We start from the raw sequence: 18,728 nt of genomic DNA on the forward strand, positions 1-18,728 counted from the left end.
ATCTAATGTGAAAATTACCTTTTAGATAATAATGAAAGAGGTAATCGTTTATTGACTTTTATTGTACATTTTAGTTGATAATATGTAGTTCATCTATGACAATCGAACTACTTGACAAGGTTTCTTTTTTTAGTGACTTACCGACCTATCTTATGGTTCAGTTAAAAAACCATGATTGTTTATATATGGTATGTTAAATAAACTAGATATCATCTTTAGTTTAGATAAAATAATGTACCAAAGTTCAGAAGTATAATAATAATAATATCAGTGAACTATGTACAACATCCTTTTGGTATTCGAAATAGGTTAAACGAGACCAGCTGACGAAACAGTGATGCTGATACAATTATTTTCTTAGTGTGACACTGACTTATTTATTTCAGAAAAGAAATCCATAACAGTTTAACTTTTGTATTATATCACTGAGTAGTTGTAAACTCAGTTACTTACTTAGGTGCGATTATAATGTTAAAGTCAGAGGAACAGATGGGTAGAGTACTTTGAAGAACTCTTGAATAGATCAACTCCATTGAATCCACTGGACATCGAAGCAGCACACACAGACCTTACTATAGCTATCACTCCACCAACGATCAAAGAGATCAGGATGACCATCAGACAAATCAAGAACGGGAAAACAGCAGGACCTGACCATATACCAGCTGGAGCATTGAAGTCAGACATCGAAGTAACTACAAACATGTTTCACCTTCTATCCAAAAAAAATTTGGGGGGAGGAGCATGTGCCGATGAACTGGAAAAGTAGGACACCTCATCAAGATACAAAAAAAACGAGATTTGAGAAAATGTGAGAACTACAGAGGCATCACACTACTGTCAGTACCGGGAAAAGTTTTCAACAGTGTTGCTCAACCGGTTGAAAGACGCAGTAGACGCCCAACTTCGAGATCGACAGTTTGGATTCCGTAAGGATCGGTGGTGCGACACTACGGATCATCGTCAAACAATCAGTTGAGTAGGACTCGTCACTATACATCAACTTCATTGACTATGAGAAGGTGTTTGACAGTTGACAATTAATGGCGAAATTCTGGAATATATGCAATCCTTCACAGACCTGGGAAGCATCATCAATGAATAAGGAGGATCGGATGCAGACGTAAAGGCGAGTATTGGCAAAGCAAGAGCCGCATTCCTACGATTGAAGAACAGATGGATCTCAAAATAACTGTCAACCAATATCAAAGTGAGAATCTTCAACACGAATGTCAAGACAGTTCTACTGTACGAAGCTGAAACTTGAAGAACTGCTACAAACATCATCAAGAAGGTACAAGTATTTATAAATAGTTGTCTACTCAAGATAATCAACATCGATTGGCCGGATATAATCAACAACAGCCTACTGTGGGAGAGGACAAACAAGCTTCCAACTGAAGATGAGATTAGGAAAAGACGATGGATGTGGATAGGACATACATTGAAGAAATCATCAATATGCATCACAAGGCAATCCCTAACTTTGAATCCTAGAGGGAAGCGGCGGCCTATGCTCCTCCACGAGGAGTAACAGGCGTAAGTAAGTACTATAATGTTAAAGTGAACTTGACAGAATTTTTATAAGAGCGTAACACACTTTTTTTTAGCAGAATAATTTGGTTATTTGAAGATGATCACCGTATGGTTTTGATTTGTTTGCTATAAAAAAACTGTCAAATCTCTCGTATATATTTATTAAACTAAGAAGCCCCTTATAATACTTCATACAGTTGAAGGTTTCTCAATATATATTAACAATATCTTGTGTTTTAGTAATAGCTTGTCATCCACTTTTATTTCAACTTGTTTAAGGTGGTCGCTCTTTAGTTACAGCTGATGTAAATTGTTTTGGAGTCCAAAACGTAGAGATTAATAATGGAGCTTTCCTTAACTACATATAATTTCGACGGTTTTTCTTTAGTCTGTGGATCTTCATAAGGATTTAATTCGCATTAGTTCTTGAGTAAATAATTTCCGATTTGATTTGATAATGTTTGTCATTAAACATTGTTATTAATCTTCGACAAATTTGTTTTTGTGACAACTTCTATGTTGTCAACAACTAACTAAACACCACCTGATCAGAAATGTTTAAAAATCCACTATCGTCGAATTCAAAACATTCATATGAAATTAACCATTTCAGGGTTACATCACTGACTCATTTTCAGCGATTTTGATGGATTTCATTAGATTCTTTTTAATGAACCATAAATAGTCAGTCCTAAATGCATCTAATAGTCAGCTAGGTAAATGCCCCGATTGAGTTATATCGGGAAACCTTTCGTTATGTCCGTCCGCTTTCCGGTACTTATTTTCGATCTTCACATAGAGTTAGCAAATTATTAGTCTCTAGCATCAATAATTATACTGCTTAATGTGTTAAACAAACAGCTTTGTGAGTAGAGCAAATATTAGATTATAAAAGTTCAGTCAGTTCACTGGTAGAAATCTTGTTACCTCATAAAGCTCATCTTCAGATAGTAGATTGTACTGTTGACCTTAGCATCAGTTTAGGTTATATTCTACTACTTGGTGCATGTATTTTTCCTATTCTGCTATATTTTGTCCATTGAAGATATTCTCCTACTCATTTTAAGGTTTTCTATCCTGTAGACATCATCTTATTTTATCATTTTGTTTAGATGGATTATCTCATTCATCGACTTACTAATTCATGCATTAATACCACTAACCAGTCTATTCATGAATTATTTGATATGTTTCTGTTAACATTCTCACTAAGTGGTCATTATCCTTACGATGAAAATATCAGTGATGTCGCTTTACAAATATGGTTGAATATTCATGAAGCATCAATTAGCACAACCGCATATACTGTTGGTAATGTTCACGATGAAGATGCTAGATTATCTGAAGATACAATTAAACGTATCCATATGGAGTTCAGTCAACGTGCATTTATTAAAGTAGGTTAAATAATTTGTCTCTGTAACGTTAATAGTAATAATCGAAAGAAAAATAAATCTTATACACTAGTTGTTGTACAAGATCTTATCCATTGTTGTCTACATTGATTTAAGTTGACATAAAACGTTAGTTATAAAATAGTTTGAATAAGTCATGTTCAGATAGCTAACCTGCGACTTCTTTTATAATTTTTATATGTAGTATTTGCTCTTAAGGTTAGATTTTTGTTAAGGTTGATCCAAGTCAATATTATTTATAACTTTTGATGGTTATCGTTGTATCAATTGTTCTCTCGACCTTTTGCGCTGCAATATTGTAATGACTTTTATAATATGATAATCCCACATAACTGACTCCTATTGTTGTGCTTACAGTAATTGCTAGTTACAGAACGATTAGGGTTTTTCCTAAGTGAACAACAGGAGAAGTGAATTGTGTAGGCGACATTGGAGGCTCCCAAATGACCATGAGTAACATATTAACCAATCGGAAAGGCATATGATTATTAAACAGCCTATTATAAAAACGTGATAAATTTACAAAGGTTAAGGTGTTTTGACACGAATAATGAACCTTTTCGTATGAGTTGTTACATGCTATCCATCGTTGTGTTTGGATTCCGCGTTAAAATCAAGTAGCATCATTTTTTAATACTATTATATGTCGGTAGGTCTTACACAGTTTACTTCTGCCCTAATGGTTTCTCTAACTGATTAGACATATTGTTAGCGGGACATAGACTGTATTATTGTATGCTCAATGCACGATTACTTTGGTGCACGCTGATTGGCTAATTATCATCCAATCAACACTAGTCGATACTTGGAGAATACTCTAGAATGTTCTCATGTAAAAACTATAAATATACTAACGTTTTCCCTATTGTGCTTCTTGCTTCCATCTAACCTTGTTATTTGGAATATAATCTCTTTCCTGTTCAACCGTGTTCCGATTTGGGGACTTGTCGAGTGATTTGGTGTCCAAGAATACTAAGCAATAGGAATAGCTGGGTTATAGCCGTAAGAGAGAAATATAACACATATCAACACCAGTAATTTACACATGAATATGCCATAGAAAAAACGAAACGTTAAACGTAAAGTAAGGATTTGGACGATCTTGAGGTTCTAACCTATTTTAGTCAATTAGGAGACGACAAAGATAATTGGATTACTTATTATGTTTGGAATTAAGATGAAAATCTGGGTTTTCGAGTCTTCACACTAGATCTTGTATCACTTAATGATGAAAACCGTAATCCAGCGAGATGATAATTTATGAACGGACTGTCAGATTTAAAATTGTGGCTCTTGGATATTTGCGCAAGGTTTATTCATCTCAGTCAGTTAGTCACAACGTAGAATCTGTATATATGTACATCGGTTCAAGTTGCCTTACTCCATTAGCACACCGAGATGAAATTATCAGATCAAACCCCAGAATAATGGAGGCAGTAATAATATCAGTAGTAATAGGAAAGGTTAGGCATCGAAGATACGACTCAAAAAGACAAAATAAATTAGCGAAACAGAAACAAAGATTTTATAAGAAATTTAGAATTTCAGGATTTGGAGAAAGGCAAAGAATGGGTGCACCTGCACCATTGCAAATAATTTTGAGCCAGGTCATTCAAAGTCTCTAACGATTGGTTACTATAATCGCGCGAGCCCCAAGCAGGTAATCTGTACATGTGTGTGTGTGTGACCGCACGGCCCAAGGGATAACTGCTTGGTGCCGCTCGCGCACGGCGTTTTTATGGGGAGTTCTTAATAGGTTAGCTCCGCGCTTCAGAGACGCCGGAAGAGATCCGTGGTTTAAAGTGAGGTGTAACATTTTCAGGGTCGACCTTATTTAATCACTTCCTTCCGTTGCGAGAAGGAAGCATCGCTGCAGATGCTAGTTGTTCGAGTGAAACCCCTTATGCTGTCACTACCTGTACAGTCAGGAGTATGACTTCACTCTCGGGCCCTAAGTTGCTGCTTTTAGTTTTGCTGTTCTCCTATTTTATATTTTCGTATACAAATATCTCCGAGCAGCAATAACAGTCTTTTGATTTAACCGACCTTGAGTGCGTTATCCTGCTGAATTTAACGATCCTAGTAGGTGCAGACTACTTGGATTGGGGTCCTTGAGATAACCGTTATCTATACCTAAAGATTTTAGGTAACAGCGCTGATTCGTTCGTGATGATACAGATGCACTCCCTCTTTGTCTACCTATTTATCTGGAGTTCCAGTGTTCCTTTATTGACACTCTCCCGCTTTGTATTTTCTGAATGTCTTCTAAATGCGTAGTATTCTTTAAGTAGCATCTTAATTTTTTGTCGCACGTATTGTCAATCTTATTTAGCCGTGCTCATTGTGGGGTAAAGGAACCTAAGTCAATGTATATCTTGATTGATTGTACACTAATAAATATTTCAGCGTATAAATTCTCACAGTATGTTAATATTTATCATGCTATTTCCAGTCCCATTATCCAAAAGATTTAAATCAATATCATACCACATGGAACCAAGAAGATAGAGATCGTTGGTTGAAATTTCGTCAAGAAATAAGTAACTGCTTTCTCTCAGTGTTCAGATACTTGAATTTGCATGACTGGTTTCTTCAAGCAACTAATCAGCTTCAGTCTACTATATACAATTGTACAAATGAAGAATTATTAGCCAATTGGCAGGTATGTCTTGGTAGTTACCTTTTTACTTTTTGTTTTTACTCAACGGATTCTGTGAAATGTCTTGGTTGACAGTCTAGTATGCTTTACAAAAATGGTGGTTGTTTTTTTGAATCAAATAAACGTATTTGTCTAAATTTGTTTGAAATAGATTTAGAAAATTACAGTTAAGATGAGTATTGCAGATGATGTAGTCAATTACTAAACAGGTCTCCTCTGTGTTCTATAAAAATACTAGTCACTCAGTAAGTGGGTGCTGGAAGCTGTTCAAGCCAGACTAAATAGTCCTGCATTAATTTCCATAAAACTTTACCGTTCTCATTATTTCCTGATAGTAAGAGTTTGTCTGTCATTGAAGTTTTTTCGTTCATCAGTTCGTGAGACCATTGGCTATTTACCAGAGGTGTATTGAAATATGTAAGTTTTTTGGTTATGGTGAGCAAAATGATCACAATCTTTATTTAAAAATCTTGGATGTCATGACTGAAAATTTGTTGCAATAGTGCAGATGGTTAAGGTTTATGATACGTATTCGTTCTATGATGATCGGCATACGAAGTAGGCTTAAAAAGAGGTTATAATGATCAGACTGAAACTGTCATTTCTTAAGATTATTTACGGTGAAATCAGTCACGGTGACACAGATAAACCCAATTAATATCTCAAACTTTAGTATTTGCACTTTCCTTATTCTGACTACGTCTATTCTGTCGGAACTAATTTTCTTGTGTTTAGTTCTCAACTACAATTCATTTGCTCATCATCTTGTTAGTTTCCTCTTGTCAGGTTGATTTGAATTTCAGTAAGTTAACGCAATGGTTGTTTGTGCCAAATCCAACGTTTATTACTGACCTGTTGACAAAGTAACTAGGGGGAAATCTTAAATGTCATGACTCAAAGTCGGCCTCAATTGTGTAAATGTGTCATTGTTTGATACTTTTGATTTCTCAACTTCATCCATTTGTTTGATGTTTATTTCTGTTGTAATGAACACAGATAAGGACAACCGATTATATTTAGCACAAAATTACAGAGTTACTTGATAAAATAGAAAAACCATACTCTAATACTTCATTTAGGTAATGTTCATTAATTGTTTCAGACTTTGTTATAACTTATGTCCTGAGTGCCCTGTTAATGTATAACGTAACGATACCGCCAATTAGAGAGTAGTGAATTATCAATCGGACCAATGACGCCTGAAACTCGTGTGAGCAGTCTAGAGTACTTATCGGTCCTGCTTCCTGCCTAGCCCAGCCAGTTAAGTCCAGAACACCAATATCAGCTTCTGCGATATGAATCGTTTATTTCAAACATACTAGTTTTATATACCAACCAGACAGACCACATCGTACCATAAAATAGAAAACAACATTTGTACAAGATTTAGCCAAATGTGGCTTTGAATGAGGGACATAATAATTAATAGACAGGCCATAACTCAAGAATGGTAAATCGTGTGATAATAGTTCGTAAATGAAAATAAGGTTCATAATAAGAGGGACACGAATATGAATAGTTTAGTTATTTAACAATTATACGATAAAAATATACGCTTAGTACTGGTCCATAAATGGAACTCAAAAATTACCATTCATTATGCTTACCGGGGCATAACAGACTTCATTGTTCCTGAATTTCCATACCAATTTCTTTCCGTTCCCGTTCTTTCCTCCTCGATCTTCTCAATTTTCTGCTGCTAGGCATTCTATTCCTGACTGGCGTTACATACTACTTATGTTGACATAAGTAGCACACACCATATTGTATTTAAGCTCTTCCATTATCGCTGGTATTATATTACTACCATTTTCACTCCTTAGATTTTCTTCTTGGTTTCTTTTTATTGGTCTGGCATAAAGTGTACTCGGCGTGCCTCAGAAGATAGTCAATATCATACGGAATTCCTATGATGGATTAAATTGCAAAATCGTGCATGGAGGACAGTTGACAAACTCGTTCGAGGTAAAGACCGGTGTCAGGCAAGATTGCTTACTCTCACCCGTTCTCTTTCTCCTGGTGATCGACTGGATCATGAAGACGTCAACATCTGAAGGGAAGCACGGGATACAATGGACATCTAGGATGCAGTTGGACGATCTGGACTTCGCAGATGATCTGGCCTTTCTATCCCAAACGCAACAACAGATGCAGGAAAAGACGACCAGTGTGGCAGCAGCCTCAGCAGCAGTAGGTCTCAATATACACAAAGGGAAAAGCAGGATTCTCCGATACAACACAATGCACTAATCCAATCACAATTGACGAAGATTTGGAAGATGTAAAAACCTTTACGTATTTGGGCAGCATCATTGATGAACAGGGTGGATCTGATGCAGATGTGAAGGCGCGGATCGGCAAAGCAAGAACAGCATATTTACAACTGAGGAACATCTGGAATTCAAAGCAACTGTCAACCAACACCAAGGTCAGGATTTTCAATACAAATGTCAAGACAGTTCTACTGTATGGGGCAGAAACCTGGAGAACTACGAAAGCCATCATCCAGAAAATACAGGTGTTTATTAACAGTTGTCTACGCAAAATACTTCAGATCCGTTGGCCGGACACTATTAGTAACAACGTACTGTGGGAGAGAACAAACCAGATCCCAGCGGAGGAAGAAATCAGGAAGAAGCGCTGGAAGTGGATAGGACACACATTGAGGAAGGCACCCAACTGCGTCACAAGACAAGCCCTCACATGGAATCCTGAAGGCCAAAGGAAAAGAGGAAGACCAAAGAACACATTACGCCGAGAAATGGAGATAGACATGAGAAAAATGAACAAGAATTGGATGGAACTAGAAAAGAAGGCCCAGGACAAGAGTGGGTTGGAGAATGCTGGTCAGCGGCCTATGCTCCATTGGGAGTAACAGGCGTAAGTAAGTAAGTAAGTAATAAAGTGTACTAACTTGAGGTTATGCACATTTGTAATGCGTCCTATGTTTCACATATCTATCTGTTTGAATTCTATGGATTAAGTTAACAATGGGATCACTAGACTAAATTACTCGGTGTCACAATCTACTGTACGTAGTGTCATGTGGTTGAGTATTGCAAATAATCCAATAATAATAGCATATCTGAGTAGTTACCGATTGACACAAGTGCATTGATATTTATTTATTTAAACACAAACATTGGTATAATGAGGCACCAAATAGATATGCTCCACATAAATCATCCGATTTGTGCTGGGTCTGGGATACTGCCCGAGTGCCTAAACCGAAGCTGGTGGTTTTATGGGGCCGCATCCGGAGCCTTTGGCCTAGAAGTCTAATTCACATGGCAGTGTAGCAACATCAGGAGATCCAGTCCCAGGGTAGCCGGTGACCAACAATTGGTTCATACGCCATTTGTTTCCTTAGGATGTTATAGCCTATGTACACCATTGGTTTTTAATGAGGGTTTTGCAACTTCCCTATGTGGATCCTCCTTATACACCAACCCGGACATTCACTTTTCGTCCTCTCAATTTCGTAAACAACAGTAATGCGGCCAGAAGGTAATAAGTAGGACTTCCCTGGTAGTGGTTGTCTGTACGTGTCCATGTGAGAGTATTTTGACTCTTTCCATTCTCGGCCGTACCAGGGTAGTGCATTGAAGTCATTTAAAAAGCAAAACATCAATGTTTTCAACATATATGCTTTTATTAGATGATCGCCCCCAAATGCCCTGGTATGGCCGAGAGTGGGGTGGGACCACCCTCCCTCTCGAAATGCTCTCACACGGCCACGCGTATACAGCCTCTACCAAGGAAGTCCTACTCACTGCCTACTTGCACCACGGGTATTGATTACGAAATTGAAAGGACGAAAAGCGAATGTCCGGTGCTTTAACCGGATTCCAAACCAATGGTGCACATGGGCTCCAGTATCCTGCGGGAACAAATGGCGTATGAACCAATTGTTGGTCACCGTCTTCCATGAGACTGCATCTCCTTACGATGCTCCACTGCCTTGTGGGTCAGACCTTCAGGTCGAAGGCTCGGGGTGTGGCCCCCTAAGAAAACCACCTGCTTCGGTTTGGGCACCCGGGCAGTATCACAGCCCACACATATCGAATGAGATTTGTGTGGCACATATGTATTTGGTGCCTCTTTGTACCAATATCTACGTGTTAAAATAAATAGACACATAATAATAGATATTTTACATTCATTTGTTTTCTTTCCCTTTAACTTAGGAATCTGAAGCATTACTATTTATTCTATCATCAATTAGTGAACATGTAATCTATGAAAATGAATCTGGTATAATACCTTTATTAAATTTTGCTCAATTAATATCAAATATTATAATGAATTTTATTATTAAATTACAACAATCTATTACTTATTTCATTCATTCTAATATTGTTGTTCATTTACAACAACCTCATCTATTTCTATTATGTCATACTGTATTATTATGTATAGAAAATTATTCTCCTATTATACTTTTAATGGATTCATTATCTGAAATTGATCTCATTCAATTTATCTTAAATTCATTATTATCTACTTGTATTACTGTTGAGAATGATCAAAATGATTTAATGGAATTATGTCATATATCACTTAGAGTACTTCAAATAATATTAAAGGTAATTAAAGATTGTTTTAAATTTTCTGTTTTGATGATCACAGATAATCAGTCGTAACAGATCCATTTCCTGTTTATATATATATATATATATATATATATATATATATATATATATATATATATATATATATATATGGATTTAATAGTTGAATTTATGAGTCATTTGAAGCGAGATCACTATGGAAAACCTAGAAACAATAGACGACCGTTTCGTCCTATTGTGGGACTCTTCAGTGGTGCGCCTCTGTGATTTCAATCGCGGGGTTACGAATCCAGGACCTTCCGTATCGAGCGTGACTGGCATCCAATTTATTTATTTGAACACATAAATATTGGTACAAGGGGCACCAGATACATATACGCCACACAAATCTCATTTGACTTGTGTGAAAGCTGTGATACTGCGCGGGTACCCAAACCGAAGCAGGTGGTTCTCTTAGGTGGCTACACCAGAAGCCTTCAACCTAAAGGTCAGATCCACAAGGAAGTGTAGCATCGTGAGGAGATGCAGTCCCATGGTAGTCGGTGACCAACGATTGGTTCATATGCCATTTGTTCCCTCAGGATACTGGAGCCCATGTACACCATTGGTTTGGAATGAGGGTTTCCCAACTCCGCTAGGCGTACTCTCCATGTCCACCAACCCCATTAAAGTGCCGGTTATTCGCTTTCCGTCCTCCCAATTTTGTAAACAACACCCCCGCCACGAGAAAACAGTGAGTAGGACTTCTCTGGCGGAGGGAGAGTGAACTCTCCCCACTCTCAGCCGTACCAGGACATTTGGGGGCAGGACGGAATCCAACAGTGTTAATGTCTAACTTCAGCCAATTCACGAAATCGCTCCACGGTCCACCATCGTCTCACGATAACCCTGATTGAACTCCACTGGTCACCGCTTCTCACTAGAACTCCACCAAATACCGGCAGGTCCTGGGTTCGAATCTCGCGAGGTCGGATCATGGATGTACACTGCCGAGTAGTCCCATACTAGGAGGCCGTCCAGGTTTTCCATGGTGATCTAGCTTCAACTGACTCATGAATCGAACAATAAAATTATTATAATATCTACAACTCCCTCTCTGAATACATGGATTTTTTTGACCAATTTAATGCAAAAACTCATATTACATATCAGTTAATACTGTAGGTACAATGATGTCATGTTTTTGTTATAATTCCAACGTCTATATAGATTTTTCTTTATCTCTTTTTTTAATGGTTTTTCATATGTATAGAGCAAATTATCTTCATCAAATTTGTTAGTCGATATGATAACAAATACATTGGAAAATTTTCTTAATCAAACAAAACCAATTGATCAAACTAGTAATAATTTAATATCTTATTGTATTGGTATGTTATTACGTTTATCTAAAGAAGAAAACAAAGAGCACACAATTAGTTCATTTCAAAATATTTTATACATTCGATTGGAAACTTTCAGACTATTGTGTACTACTACTACTACTACTACACAAGGTAAGTCTATATTTATCCTATGTTCTATTGAGAAGCTGTGACCAGTGGAGTTCAACCAGGTCTGTTGTGAGATAGTAACTCATTAATGACAATGGTGGATGTTGGCACAACTTCGTGGATTGATTGAAGTTAGACATTAACATCGTTGGATTCCGACCATCTCAGTGGTCTAGAGGTTAAGGATTCGCACTCGAGAACGAAGGTCCTGGGTTCGTAGTCCCACGGGTGGGCTCGTGGATGCACACTGCTGAGGAGTCCTGCTCTAAGAGAAAACGACCACCCAGTGCTTCCAGATTTTCAATGATGGTCTAACATCAATCGGTTTAGGATCTCAATCAAAAACTTGATAATCTCCACAACTCCATACTGATAAATGAATAAATGTTTAGGTCATTTTTGCTGTTCCAGTTAATTGTTCAATATATTCAGATAAGACAATTGATTAGAACAGTTGAATGTAATTGTTGCTTTTTTATTATCGCTGCTTCAGATTTCAGTGATCTTCCACAAAGTGCTATATCAGTTTGTTCACAGTTCACTTGTAAACAGAATGAAGTTAACAGAAAGTCTTATTTTATTGCGATTCTAGTGAGTCGTATAGTTTATAGTCAATTAACATGTTTTTTATGGTTATTTATGTCTATTAATTCATTTCGTTGTTTATTAATTCTTAGCTATTATTGATATCATATGGAACCGTTGAGTTGTATAGTTTCTCGAATTTCAATCGTGGGACAGTAACACACTAACGACACACTCCTATACTTCATACGCTGCTCTATATACTTGAATTTGGGAAGCCGGTTAGTATCATTAGCACCCGCAATTAGAGTGCGGCCTATACCCAAGTACCTCGTGTACGAGTATATTATATTTATATATATCTTTCATTCTACGACGTCATACCATAAATTGATATTTTTTATCCAGAATAAGATTTTGGTGATAAAAAAGGCCTTCGACATAAACACAACGACTTTTGGCTTGGATCATGACTCCAATCTATCGGAGTTCCTACTCTAACAGCAAATAATAAACTGTTATAATTATCAAACTGAATAGTGATGCATATGTTTTGGCTCTTTGAGCTACACGAACGCCAACGGAACTAGGTCTCAGAGTTACTGCGAACTTTGATATCAAAACTTCCAAATGCAGCCAAATATGTCTTTTATCCAATCTGGATTTGAATGCAAACGTTGGAGGCTAGTTTAAATGGGACACGTAGATAATTTATTTTTTTAGTCAGTGTCATCATGCATAATTTCAACAATTCAGCAACTTAAAACTGTTAAGACAGAACAGAACCTTTATCAGAGACTAACTGCTTAGTGAGTTGAAAAATGAAAGTAAACAACGAATAGTGATAAAATGGGATGAACAAGCAAAGTAATGTGAAATAAATATATTCTAATTAAATGGAACAAATATCATTTGAGTTTGTAGTATGACTCATACAGAAGCAGGTGTCTTTCTCTGGAAATCAGCTCCTTAGCCTTTGATCTAGGGGTTTAATTCGCAAGACAGTGGAACAACTTCATGAGGTGAGATCCTATGGTAACCGGTGACTAAGGATAGGTTTGTACACTAGTCGGTCCCTCAGGATTCTGGAAACCATGTGTTAGGGAGATCCAGAAGGTTCCTCGAAAAACGTTTAATGTGGCTCTGAAAACGCAGATGGTTTTCTTAGGGAGCCACACCCGGAGCCGTTGACCTAAAAGTCTAATCCATATGGCAGTGTAGCAACGTCAGAAGATCCAGTTCCATGGTAGCTGGTGATCAACAATTGGTTCATACGCCATTTGTTTCTTTAGGATCCTATAGCTCATGTACACAGTTTGTTTGGAATGAGGGTTTTGCAATTCCCCTAGGTGGACTCTCCGTATCCACCAACCCGGTTAAAGCGCTGGACATTCGCTTTCCATCCTCTTAATTTCGTTAACACCCCCACCGCGAGAAGGCAGTGAGTAGAACTTCCCTGGTAGTGGTTGTATGCATGTGAGAGTATTTCGAAAGGAAGAATTGACTTCTCCTACCCTCGGCCGTATCAGGGCATATTTAGTAGGATTCCAGAATTTGAATGATTACTTGAATACTAGTGACATGACATTTAAAAAAATGGATCGATCATCCATATTATTTTATCCATGAACTTGTCAATAGTATCAAGAAACGCGTTAGGTTATAACAACACACTTTTTATTATCGGACTGATCTATTGATTCTTATTATTTTTTGTCTTGATTAAGAAAGGCTTTATTGTTTAATACTAATCATTATTCTTATTTTAAAAAAATTTAACTGCAGCTGAACTCGTTCATTCAAACATTTCGTGGTTTTGTCTCAATTGAACAGCTAATTGATAATGGACTAGTCAATGAACACATTATAACAATTCTATCAAAATTATTATGTTACTTGAAAGAGTCATTAACAGAAGTTATGTTTTCCAACCTTCCAGAATATTTTATGCAGGTTAGAAATGTTCCTTTCCTTATTATTAGTATTTTTATGTGTTTCTACCTGATGTATAATATTATAGTAATGGAACCAAAAATTATTGATATAAATTTCTTCATTATAAAGTGAAAAAGTTTTCATCACTGAGTGGTGATCAATGTTATGTATGTTAGTTTATTCTTTATGTAGATCGAATTCTATCGACCAAGTTGCAATGTGGCCACTAGTCGATCTGCATCAAGAAGAACCTGACGTACATGACACGGGATCGAATTCGTCAGTGAGCAACAGTTCCTTCAAGATTACAGGTACACCTTGCTGACGAGTGACAAGTAGCACGAAACCTAAGTCCAGGGTTTCCTGTTGACTACCTCTAATCACCATCTTAACACCAGACCTTATGACTTGTAGAAGTGAACTTTTCAATTATTTTACAAATATCGCATTCGCTTGCTCTGGAAGATGTGGAATCCTTCACATACCAGGAAAGCATCATCAATGAATAAGGAGGATCGAATGCAGACGTAAAGGCGAGTATTGGCAAAGCAAGAGCCGCATTCCTACGATTGAAGAACAGATGGATCTCAAAATAACTGTCAACCAATATCAAAGTGAGAATCTTCAATACAAACGTTAAGACAGTTCTACTGTACGAAGCTGAAACTTGGAGGACTACTACAAACATCATCAAGAAGGTACAAGTATTTATAAATAGTTGTCTACGCAAGATAATCAACATCGATTGGCGGGATATAATCAGCAACAGCCTACTGTGGGAGAGGACAAACCAGCTTCCAACTGAAGATGAGATTAGGAAAAGACGATGGATGTGGATAGTACATACATTGAGGAAATCATCAAACTGCGTCACAAGGCAATCCCTAACTTGGAATCCTGAAGGGAAACGGGGAAGAGGAAGGCCAAATAACTCATTCAGTCGGGAAATAGAAGCAGATATGAAAAGAATGAATAACACCTGGAAAGGATTGCCCAGGACAGGGTTGGATGCAGAATGCTGGTGTACGGTCTATGCTTCTCCACGAGGAGTAACAGGCGTGAGGAAGTAGGGTACCATGGGACTGTATCTCCTAACGTTGCTCCACTGCCTTGTAGACTAGTCCTCTAGGTCAAAGGTCCCGGGTTCAGCCCCCCTAAGAAAACCACCTGTTTCCGTTTTACAACTCAAACAGTATCTCAGCCCTCACACAAATGGAATGATTTATATCGCGCACATCTATTCGGTGCCTTCTTGTACCAATGTTTATGTGTTTAAATAATAATAATAATATGAAGATATGGTGACTGTTATATCCGAGCAATTGATCAGTCTCTTGTCGGAATATGTGTATCCTGTGTGGGTTGCCTCGATATTACCTTAAGTCACAAGCTTTATAAGCGAAGATCGGTGATGGCTAGCAATGGAATCCAGGACGCGCGTCTCTTTTTATTAGGAAGTCGTCAGCTGGATATACCTACATCTCAGAGTCGATGTGTACTCCGAATCGAACCCAGCATCGTTCGGTTCAGTCTTCACCCCATTGCACAAGCAAGTGGCTATCAGCACTCAGTAGCTAAGTGGATAACATGATGGCGTTTGAATCGAACGGTACTGGGTTCGAGTTCTGGACTAAACATCAAATCTTGGGTGTGGGTACACCCATCTGACGAGTCCAAAATAGGACGAAACGCACGTCTTGGATTCATCTGCTAGCTACTGTCCATCTTTGCTTACTGTTCTTAAACTATGTTCAGTTTATTGATTACATTCTCCCATAATCACAGCCACTTTTTGGTTTGATCTTGTACAAATGCTATTTCTTATTTTATGGTATAGTGCGGTCTGTTTAGCTGGTATATAAACCAATTATGTTTGAGATAAATGATTCTCATAATGAAAGCTGTTATTAGCGTTCTGTATTCAACTGGATGGGCTAGGTGAACTCTAGGCTGTTTACACCTAAGATTGAATAAGTCGTATTTCAATGGACGAATAAATCACATGATAACTAATCGAACTTTAAAGGCACAACACAAACGATATTGATTTACCTTTAACAATCTTCATAATATTGCTTTTTTCCTATTTCCCCCCCTCCCCAAACAGTATCATAAACTCTTACGAGTCAGTTTACATATCTTCACATATCTATTAAAAAATCCGATTGATGATGTAATAGTTACTATGGTGAAAGAATCAATCAATTGTATATATTTCACATTTGATAATATATTAAATAAATATAATAAATTAGATGATGTTATATTAAAGTCTATTCAATATTATATTGAATGGTTATTCAATGATCAATGTAGGCATATGAATGAATATTTATCATTATTACAATTAGCTACTAATTTATTCTCGAATATATTCGATAAAATCAATATTTTATTGATTAATCAAGTTCAATTGATTGGTGATAATAATGATATATTGTCTGGAAAATGTATTGGTTATACAAAAGAAGAACGTATCAATCATCCTATATCACCAATTTTAATGTCATTTATTGCACAATCTATTACAGAAGAAATTGAAATATCAAGTAGATTTGTTAGACAATTCGTCAATTTCAAATTTCATGTAAGTAAGATATCATGTATTAAAGTAAAGATTAATTTGAATGTATTTATTCTTGAACATTGTGTTTTTCCCTCGAGAGAGGCGACTGAATAGTCGTTTTGGTGAAATTGATATAGGTAGATAGGTAACAGTTACACATACCCCCCAAATGCCCTGGTACAACTGAGAATGAGGAGATTCAACCCTCTATCTCTCGAAAAGCTCTAACATGGTCACATGCATACAAGCACTGTCAGGGAAGTTCTACTCACTTCATTCTCGTGGCATTACTGTTGTTTACGAAATCGAGAGGACGAAAAGTGAATGTCCAGCGCTTTAGCCGAATTGGTGGATATGGAGAATCCACCTGGGGGAGTTGGGAAACCTTGATTCTAAACCAATTGTGTACATGGGCTCAAGGATCCTAAGGAAACAAATAGAGTATGAACCAATCGTTGATCACTGGCTACTATGGGACTGGATCTCCTGATGTTCTACACTGCCTTTTGAATCAGACCTTTAAGTCGAAGGCCCCGGGTGGGTTCCCTCAAGGAAACCATGTGCTTCATTTTAGGCACCCGAACAATATCCTAGCCCTCAGACAAGTGGAATGATTTATGTGGGGCATATTTATTTGATGCCTTGTACCTATGTTTTTGTATTTAAATAAATAAATACACATGCATTCTCTTTCAAAGCACTGGGCAGTAATTATTAAAGCGATGTATACTACATGTTAATTTTTAAACAACAAATGCCAATCCATATAGTGATAAAAACTGTAGTTATACCTTGACGTTTTGTGAGTATATTTATCTGATTGAAATTCCGTAAAACAGTGTGATACATACACTGTGGGCAGTTTTCAAAATTTACGGGAACCAAACCCATTGACTACAGAAGTGTGACATCAAGTTAACCACTTGATTGAGTCTAATATTTGTTTGTATGTTTAGTATCACAGTTCATGAATTTTTTTATCAAACCACTTGATAACTGCATGATCGGACTAAAATCTACCAGGCTTTATAATAACCACACTAGGTATACTGTTTATTTACTAAACCTAGTACTGATGATATCATGTGACATGTAGTTTAATATACATTTTGCAATAAATAGACTGAAGGAGGAAATGGTACTTTCTAGTCTAAATATTATATTCACAAACGTTTCATCCATGAAAATACGTTGACTCTTACAGAAAGCAGTATCTTTGTGAATGGTAAAGTGTTGAACAAGATAACTCTTATTTCAGTACTATTTAAAAACTGGGTAAGAGGATATATTGCTCATTAACATTTTCCAGTCAATAAAAAAAAGACAAACTGCTAGAGCATAGTACGAAATCTTTGAAAGACATCAAGGAACTTGAAAATAGATCAGCAACACACTGAGAAACTGAACATACACAAAAAAGACAAACGAACCCTTACACATATGTACATACCCACACAAATTAGATTAGCGAGATGTAGTATAGCGATCTGCACTGTGCCAACTAATGACTAATAAATATAAATTCATTTATTTCACTACTCTTTTATTTTGCATTTTGTAGACAACCATGACATACTTCCATCTATTTTGATCAGTTGTTTCAATTGACCATAAACAGTTTATTTAAAATAATTGACACAACAGTAATAATTAATTTCATTCGCGGTCATATGTATTGTCAAACATCAGATATGCATACTATTATTTTCACATTAATGATTTATATCTACGTCTACAATTTTAACATCTCAACGTAAATGAACAGTGATTTTGTGAATCGATTTATATTCGATCAATTTTGATTATTTCCATAAAGAAGCTCGAATAAAACTGCTAGGTGACTTGATTTCGTGGGTTAGTTGAATTTAGACATTAACACCATGGGATGCCGAATTAGTGGTGTAGAGCGGGACGATAGGTTGTGGGTTCGAATCTCGCGAGGCTGGATCATGGATGCGCACTGCTGAGTCCCACAACAAGACAAAATGGCCGACCAATGATTCCATGGTGGTCTAGCTTCAATTAACT

General features: G+C 36.9%; 1 protein-coding gene across 2 annotated transcripts in view; it reads left to right on the forward strand.

The window, feature by feature from the left end:
• The window catches only part of MS3_00007007 (uncharacterized protein), a 28,680-nt gene that overhangs the window by 9,134 nt on the left and 818 nt on the right, over positions 1-18,728 (forward strand). The window contains exons 7-13 of one of the 2 annotated variants that reach the window (XM_035729702.2): positions 2,649-2,933; positions 5,404-5,613; positions 9,798-10,196; positions 11,434-11,677; positions 12,168-12,265; positions 13,985-14,152; positions 16,242-16,721. In XM_035729702.2, coding sequence (XP_035586208.2) covers positions 2,649-2,933; positions 5,404-5,613; positions 9,798-10,196; positions 11,434-11,677; positions 12,168-12,265; positions 13,985-14,152; positions 16,242-16,721 — 1,884 coding nt within the window. Of the gene's footprint in view, positions 1-2,648; positions 2,934-5,403; positions 5,614-7,472; positions 8,065-9,797; positions 10,197-11,433; positions 11,678-12,167; positions 12,266-13,984; positions 14,153-16,241; positions 16,722-18,728 lie in introns of those variants that run through there. The other variant, XM_051215262.1, reaches the window with a different exon arrangement.

This window comes from Schistosoma haematobium, chromosome 2 (genome assembly GCF_000699445.3).
Source record: "Schistosoma haematobium chromosome 2, whole genome shotgun sequence".
NCBI lineage: Eukaryota > Metazoa > Platyhelminthes > Trematoda > Strigeidida > Schistosomatidae > Schistosoma > Schistosoma haematobium.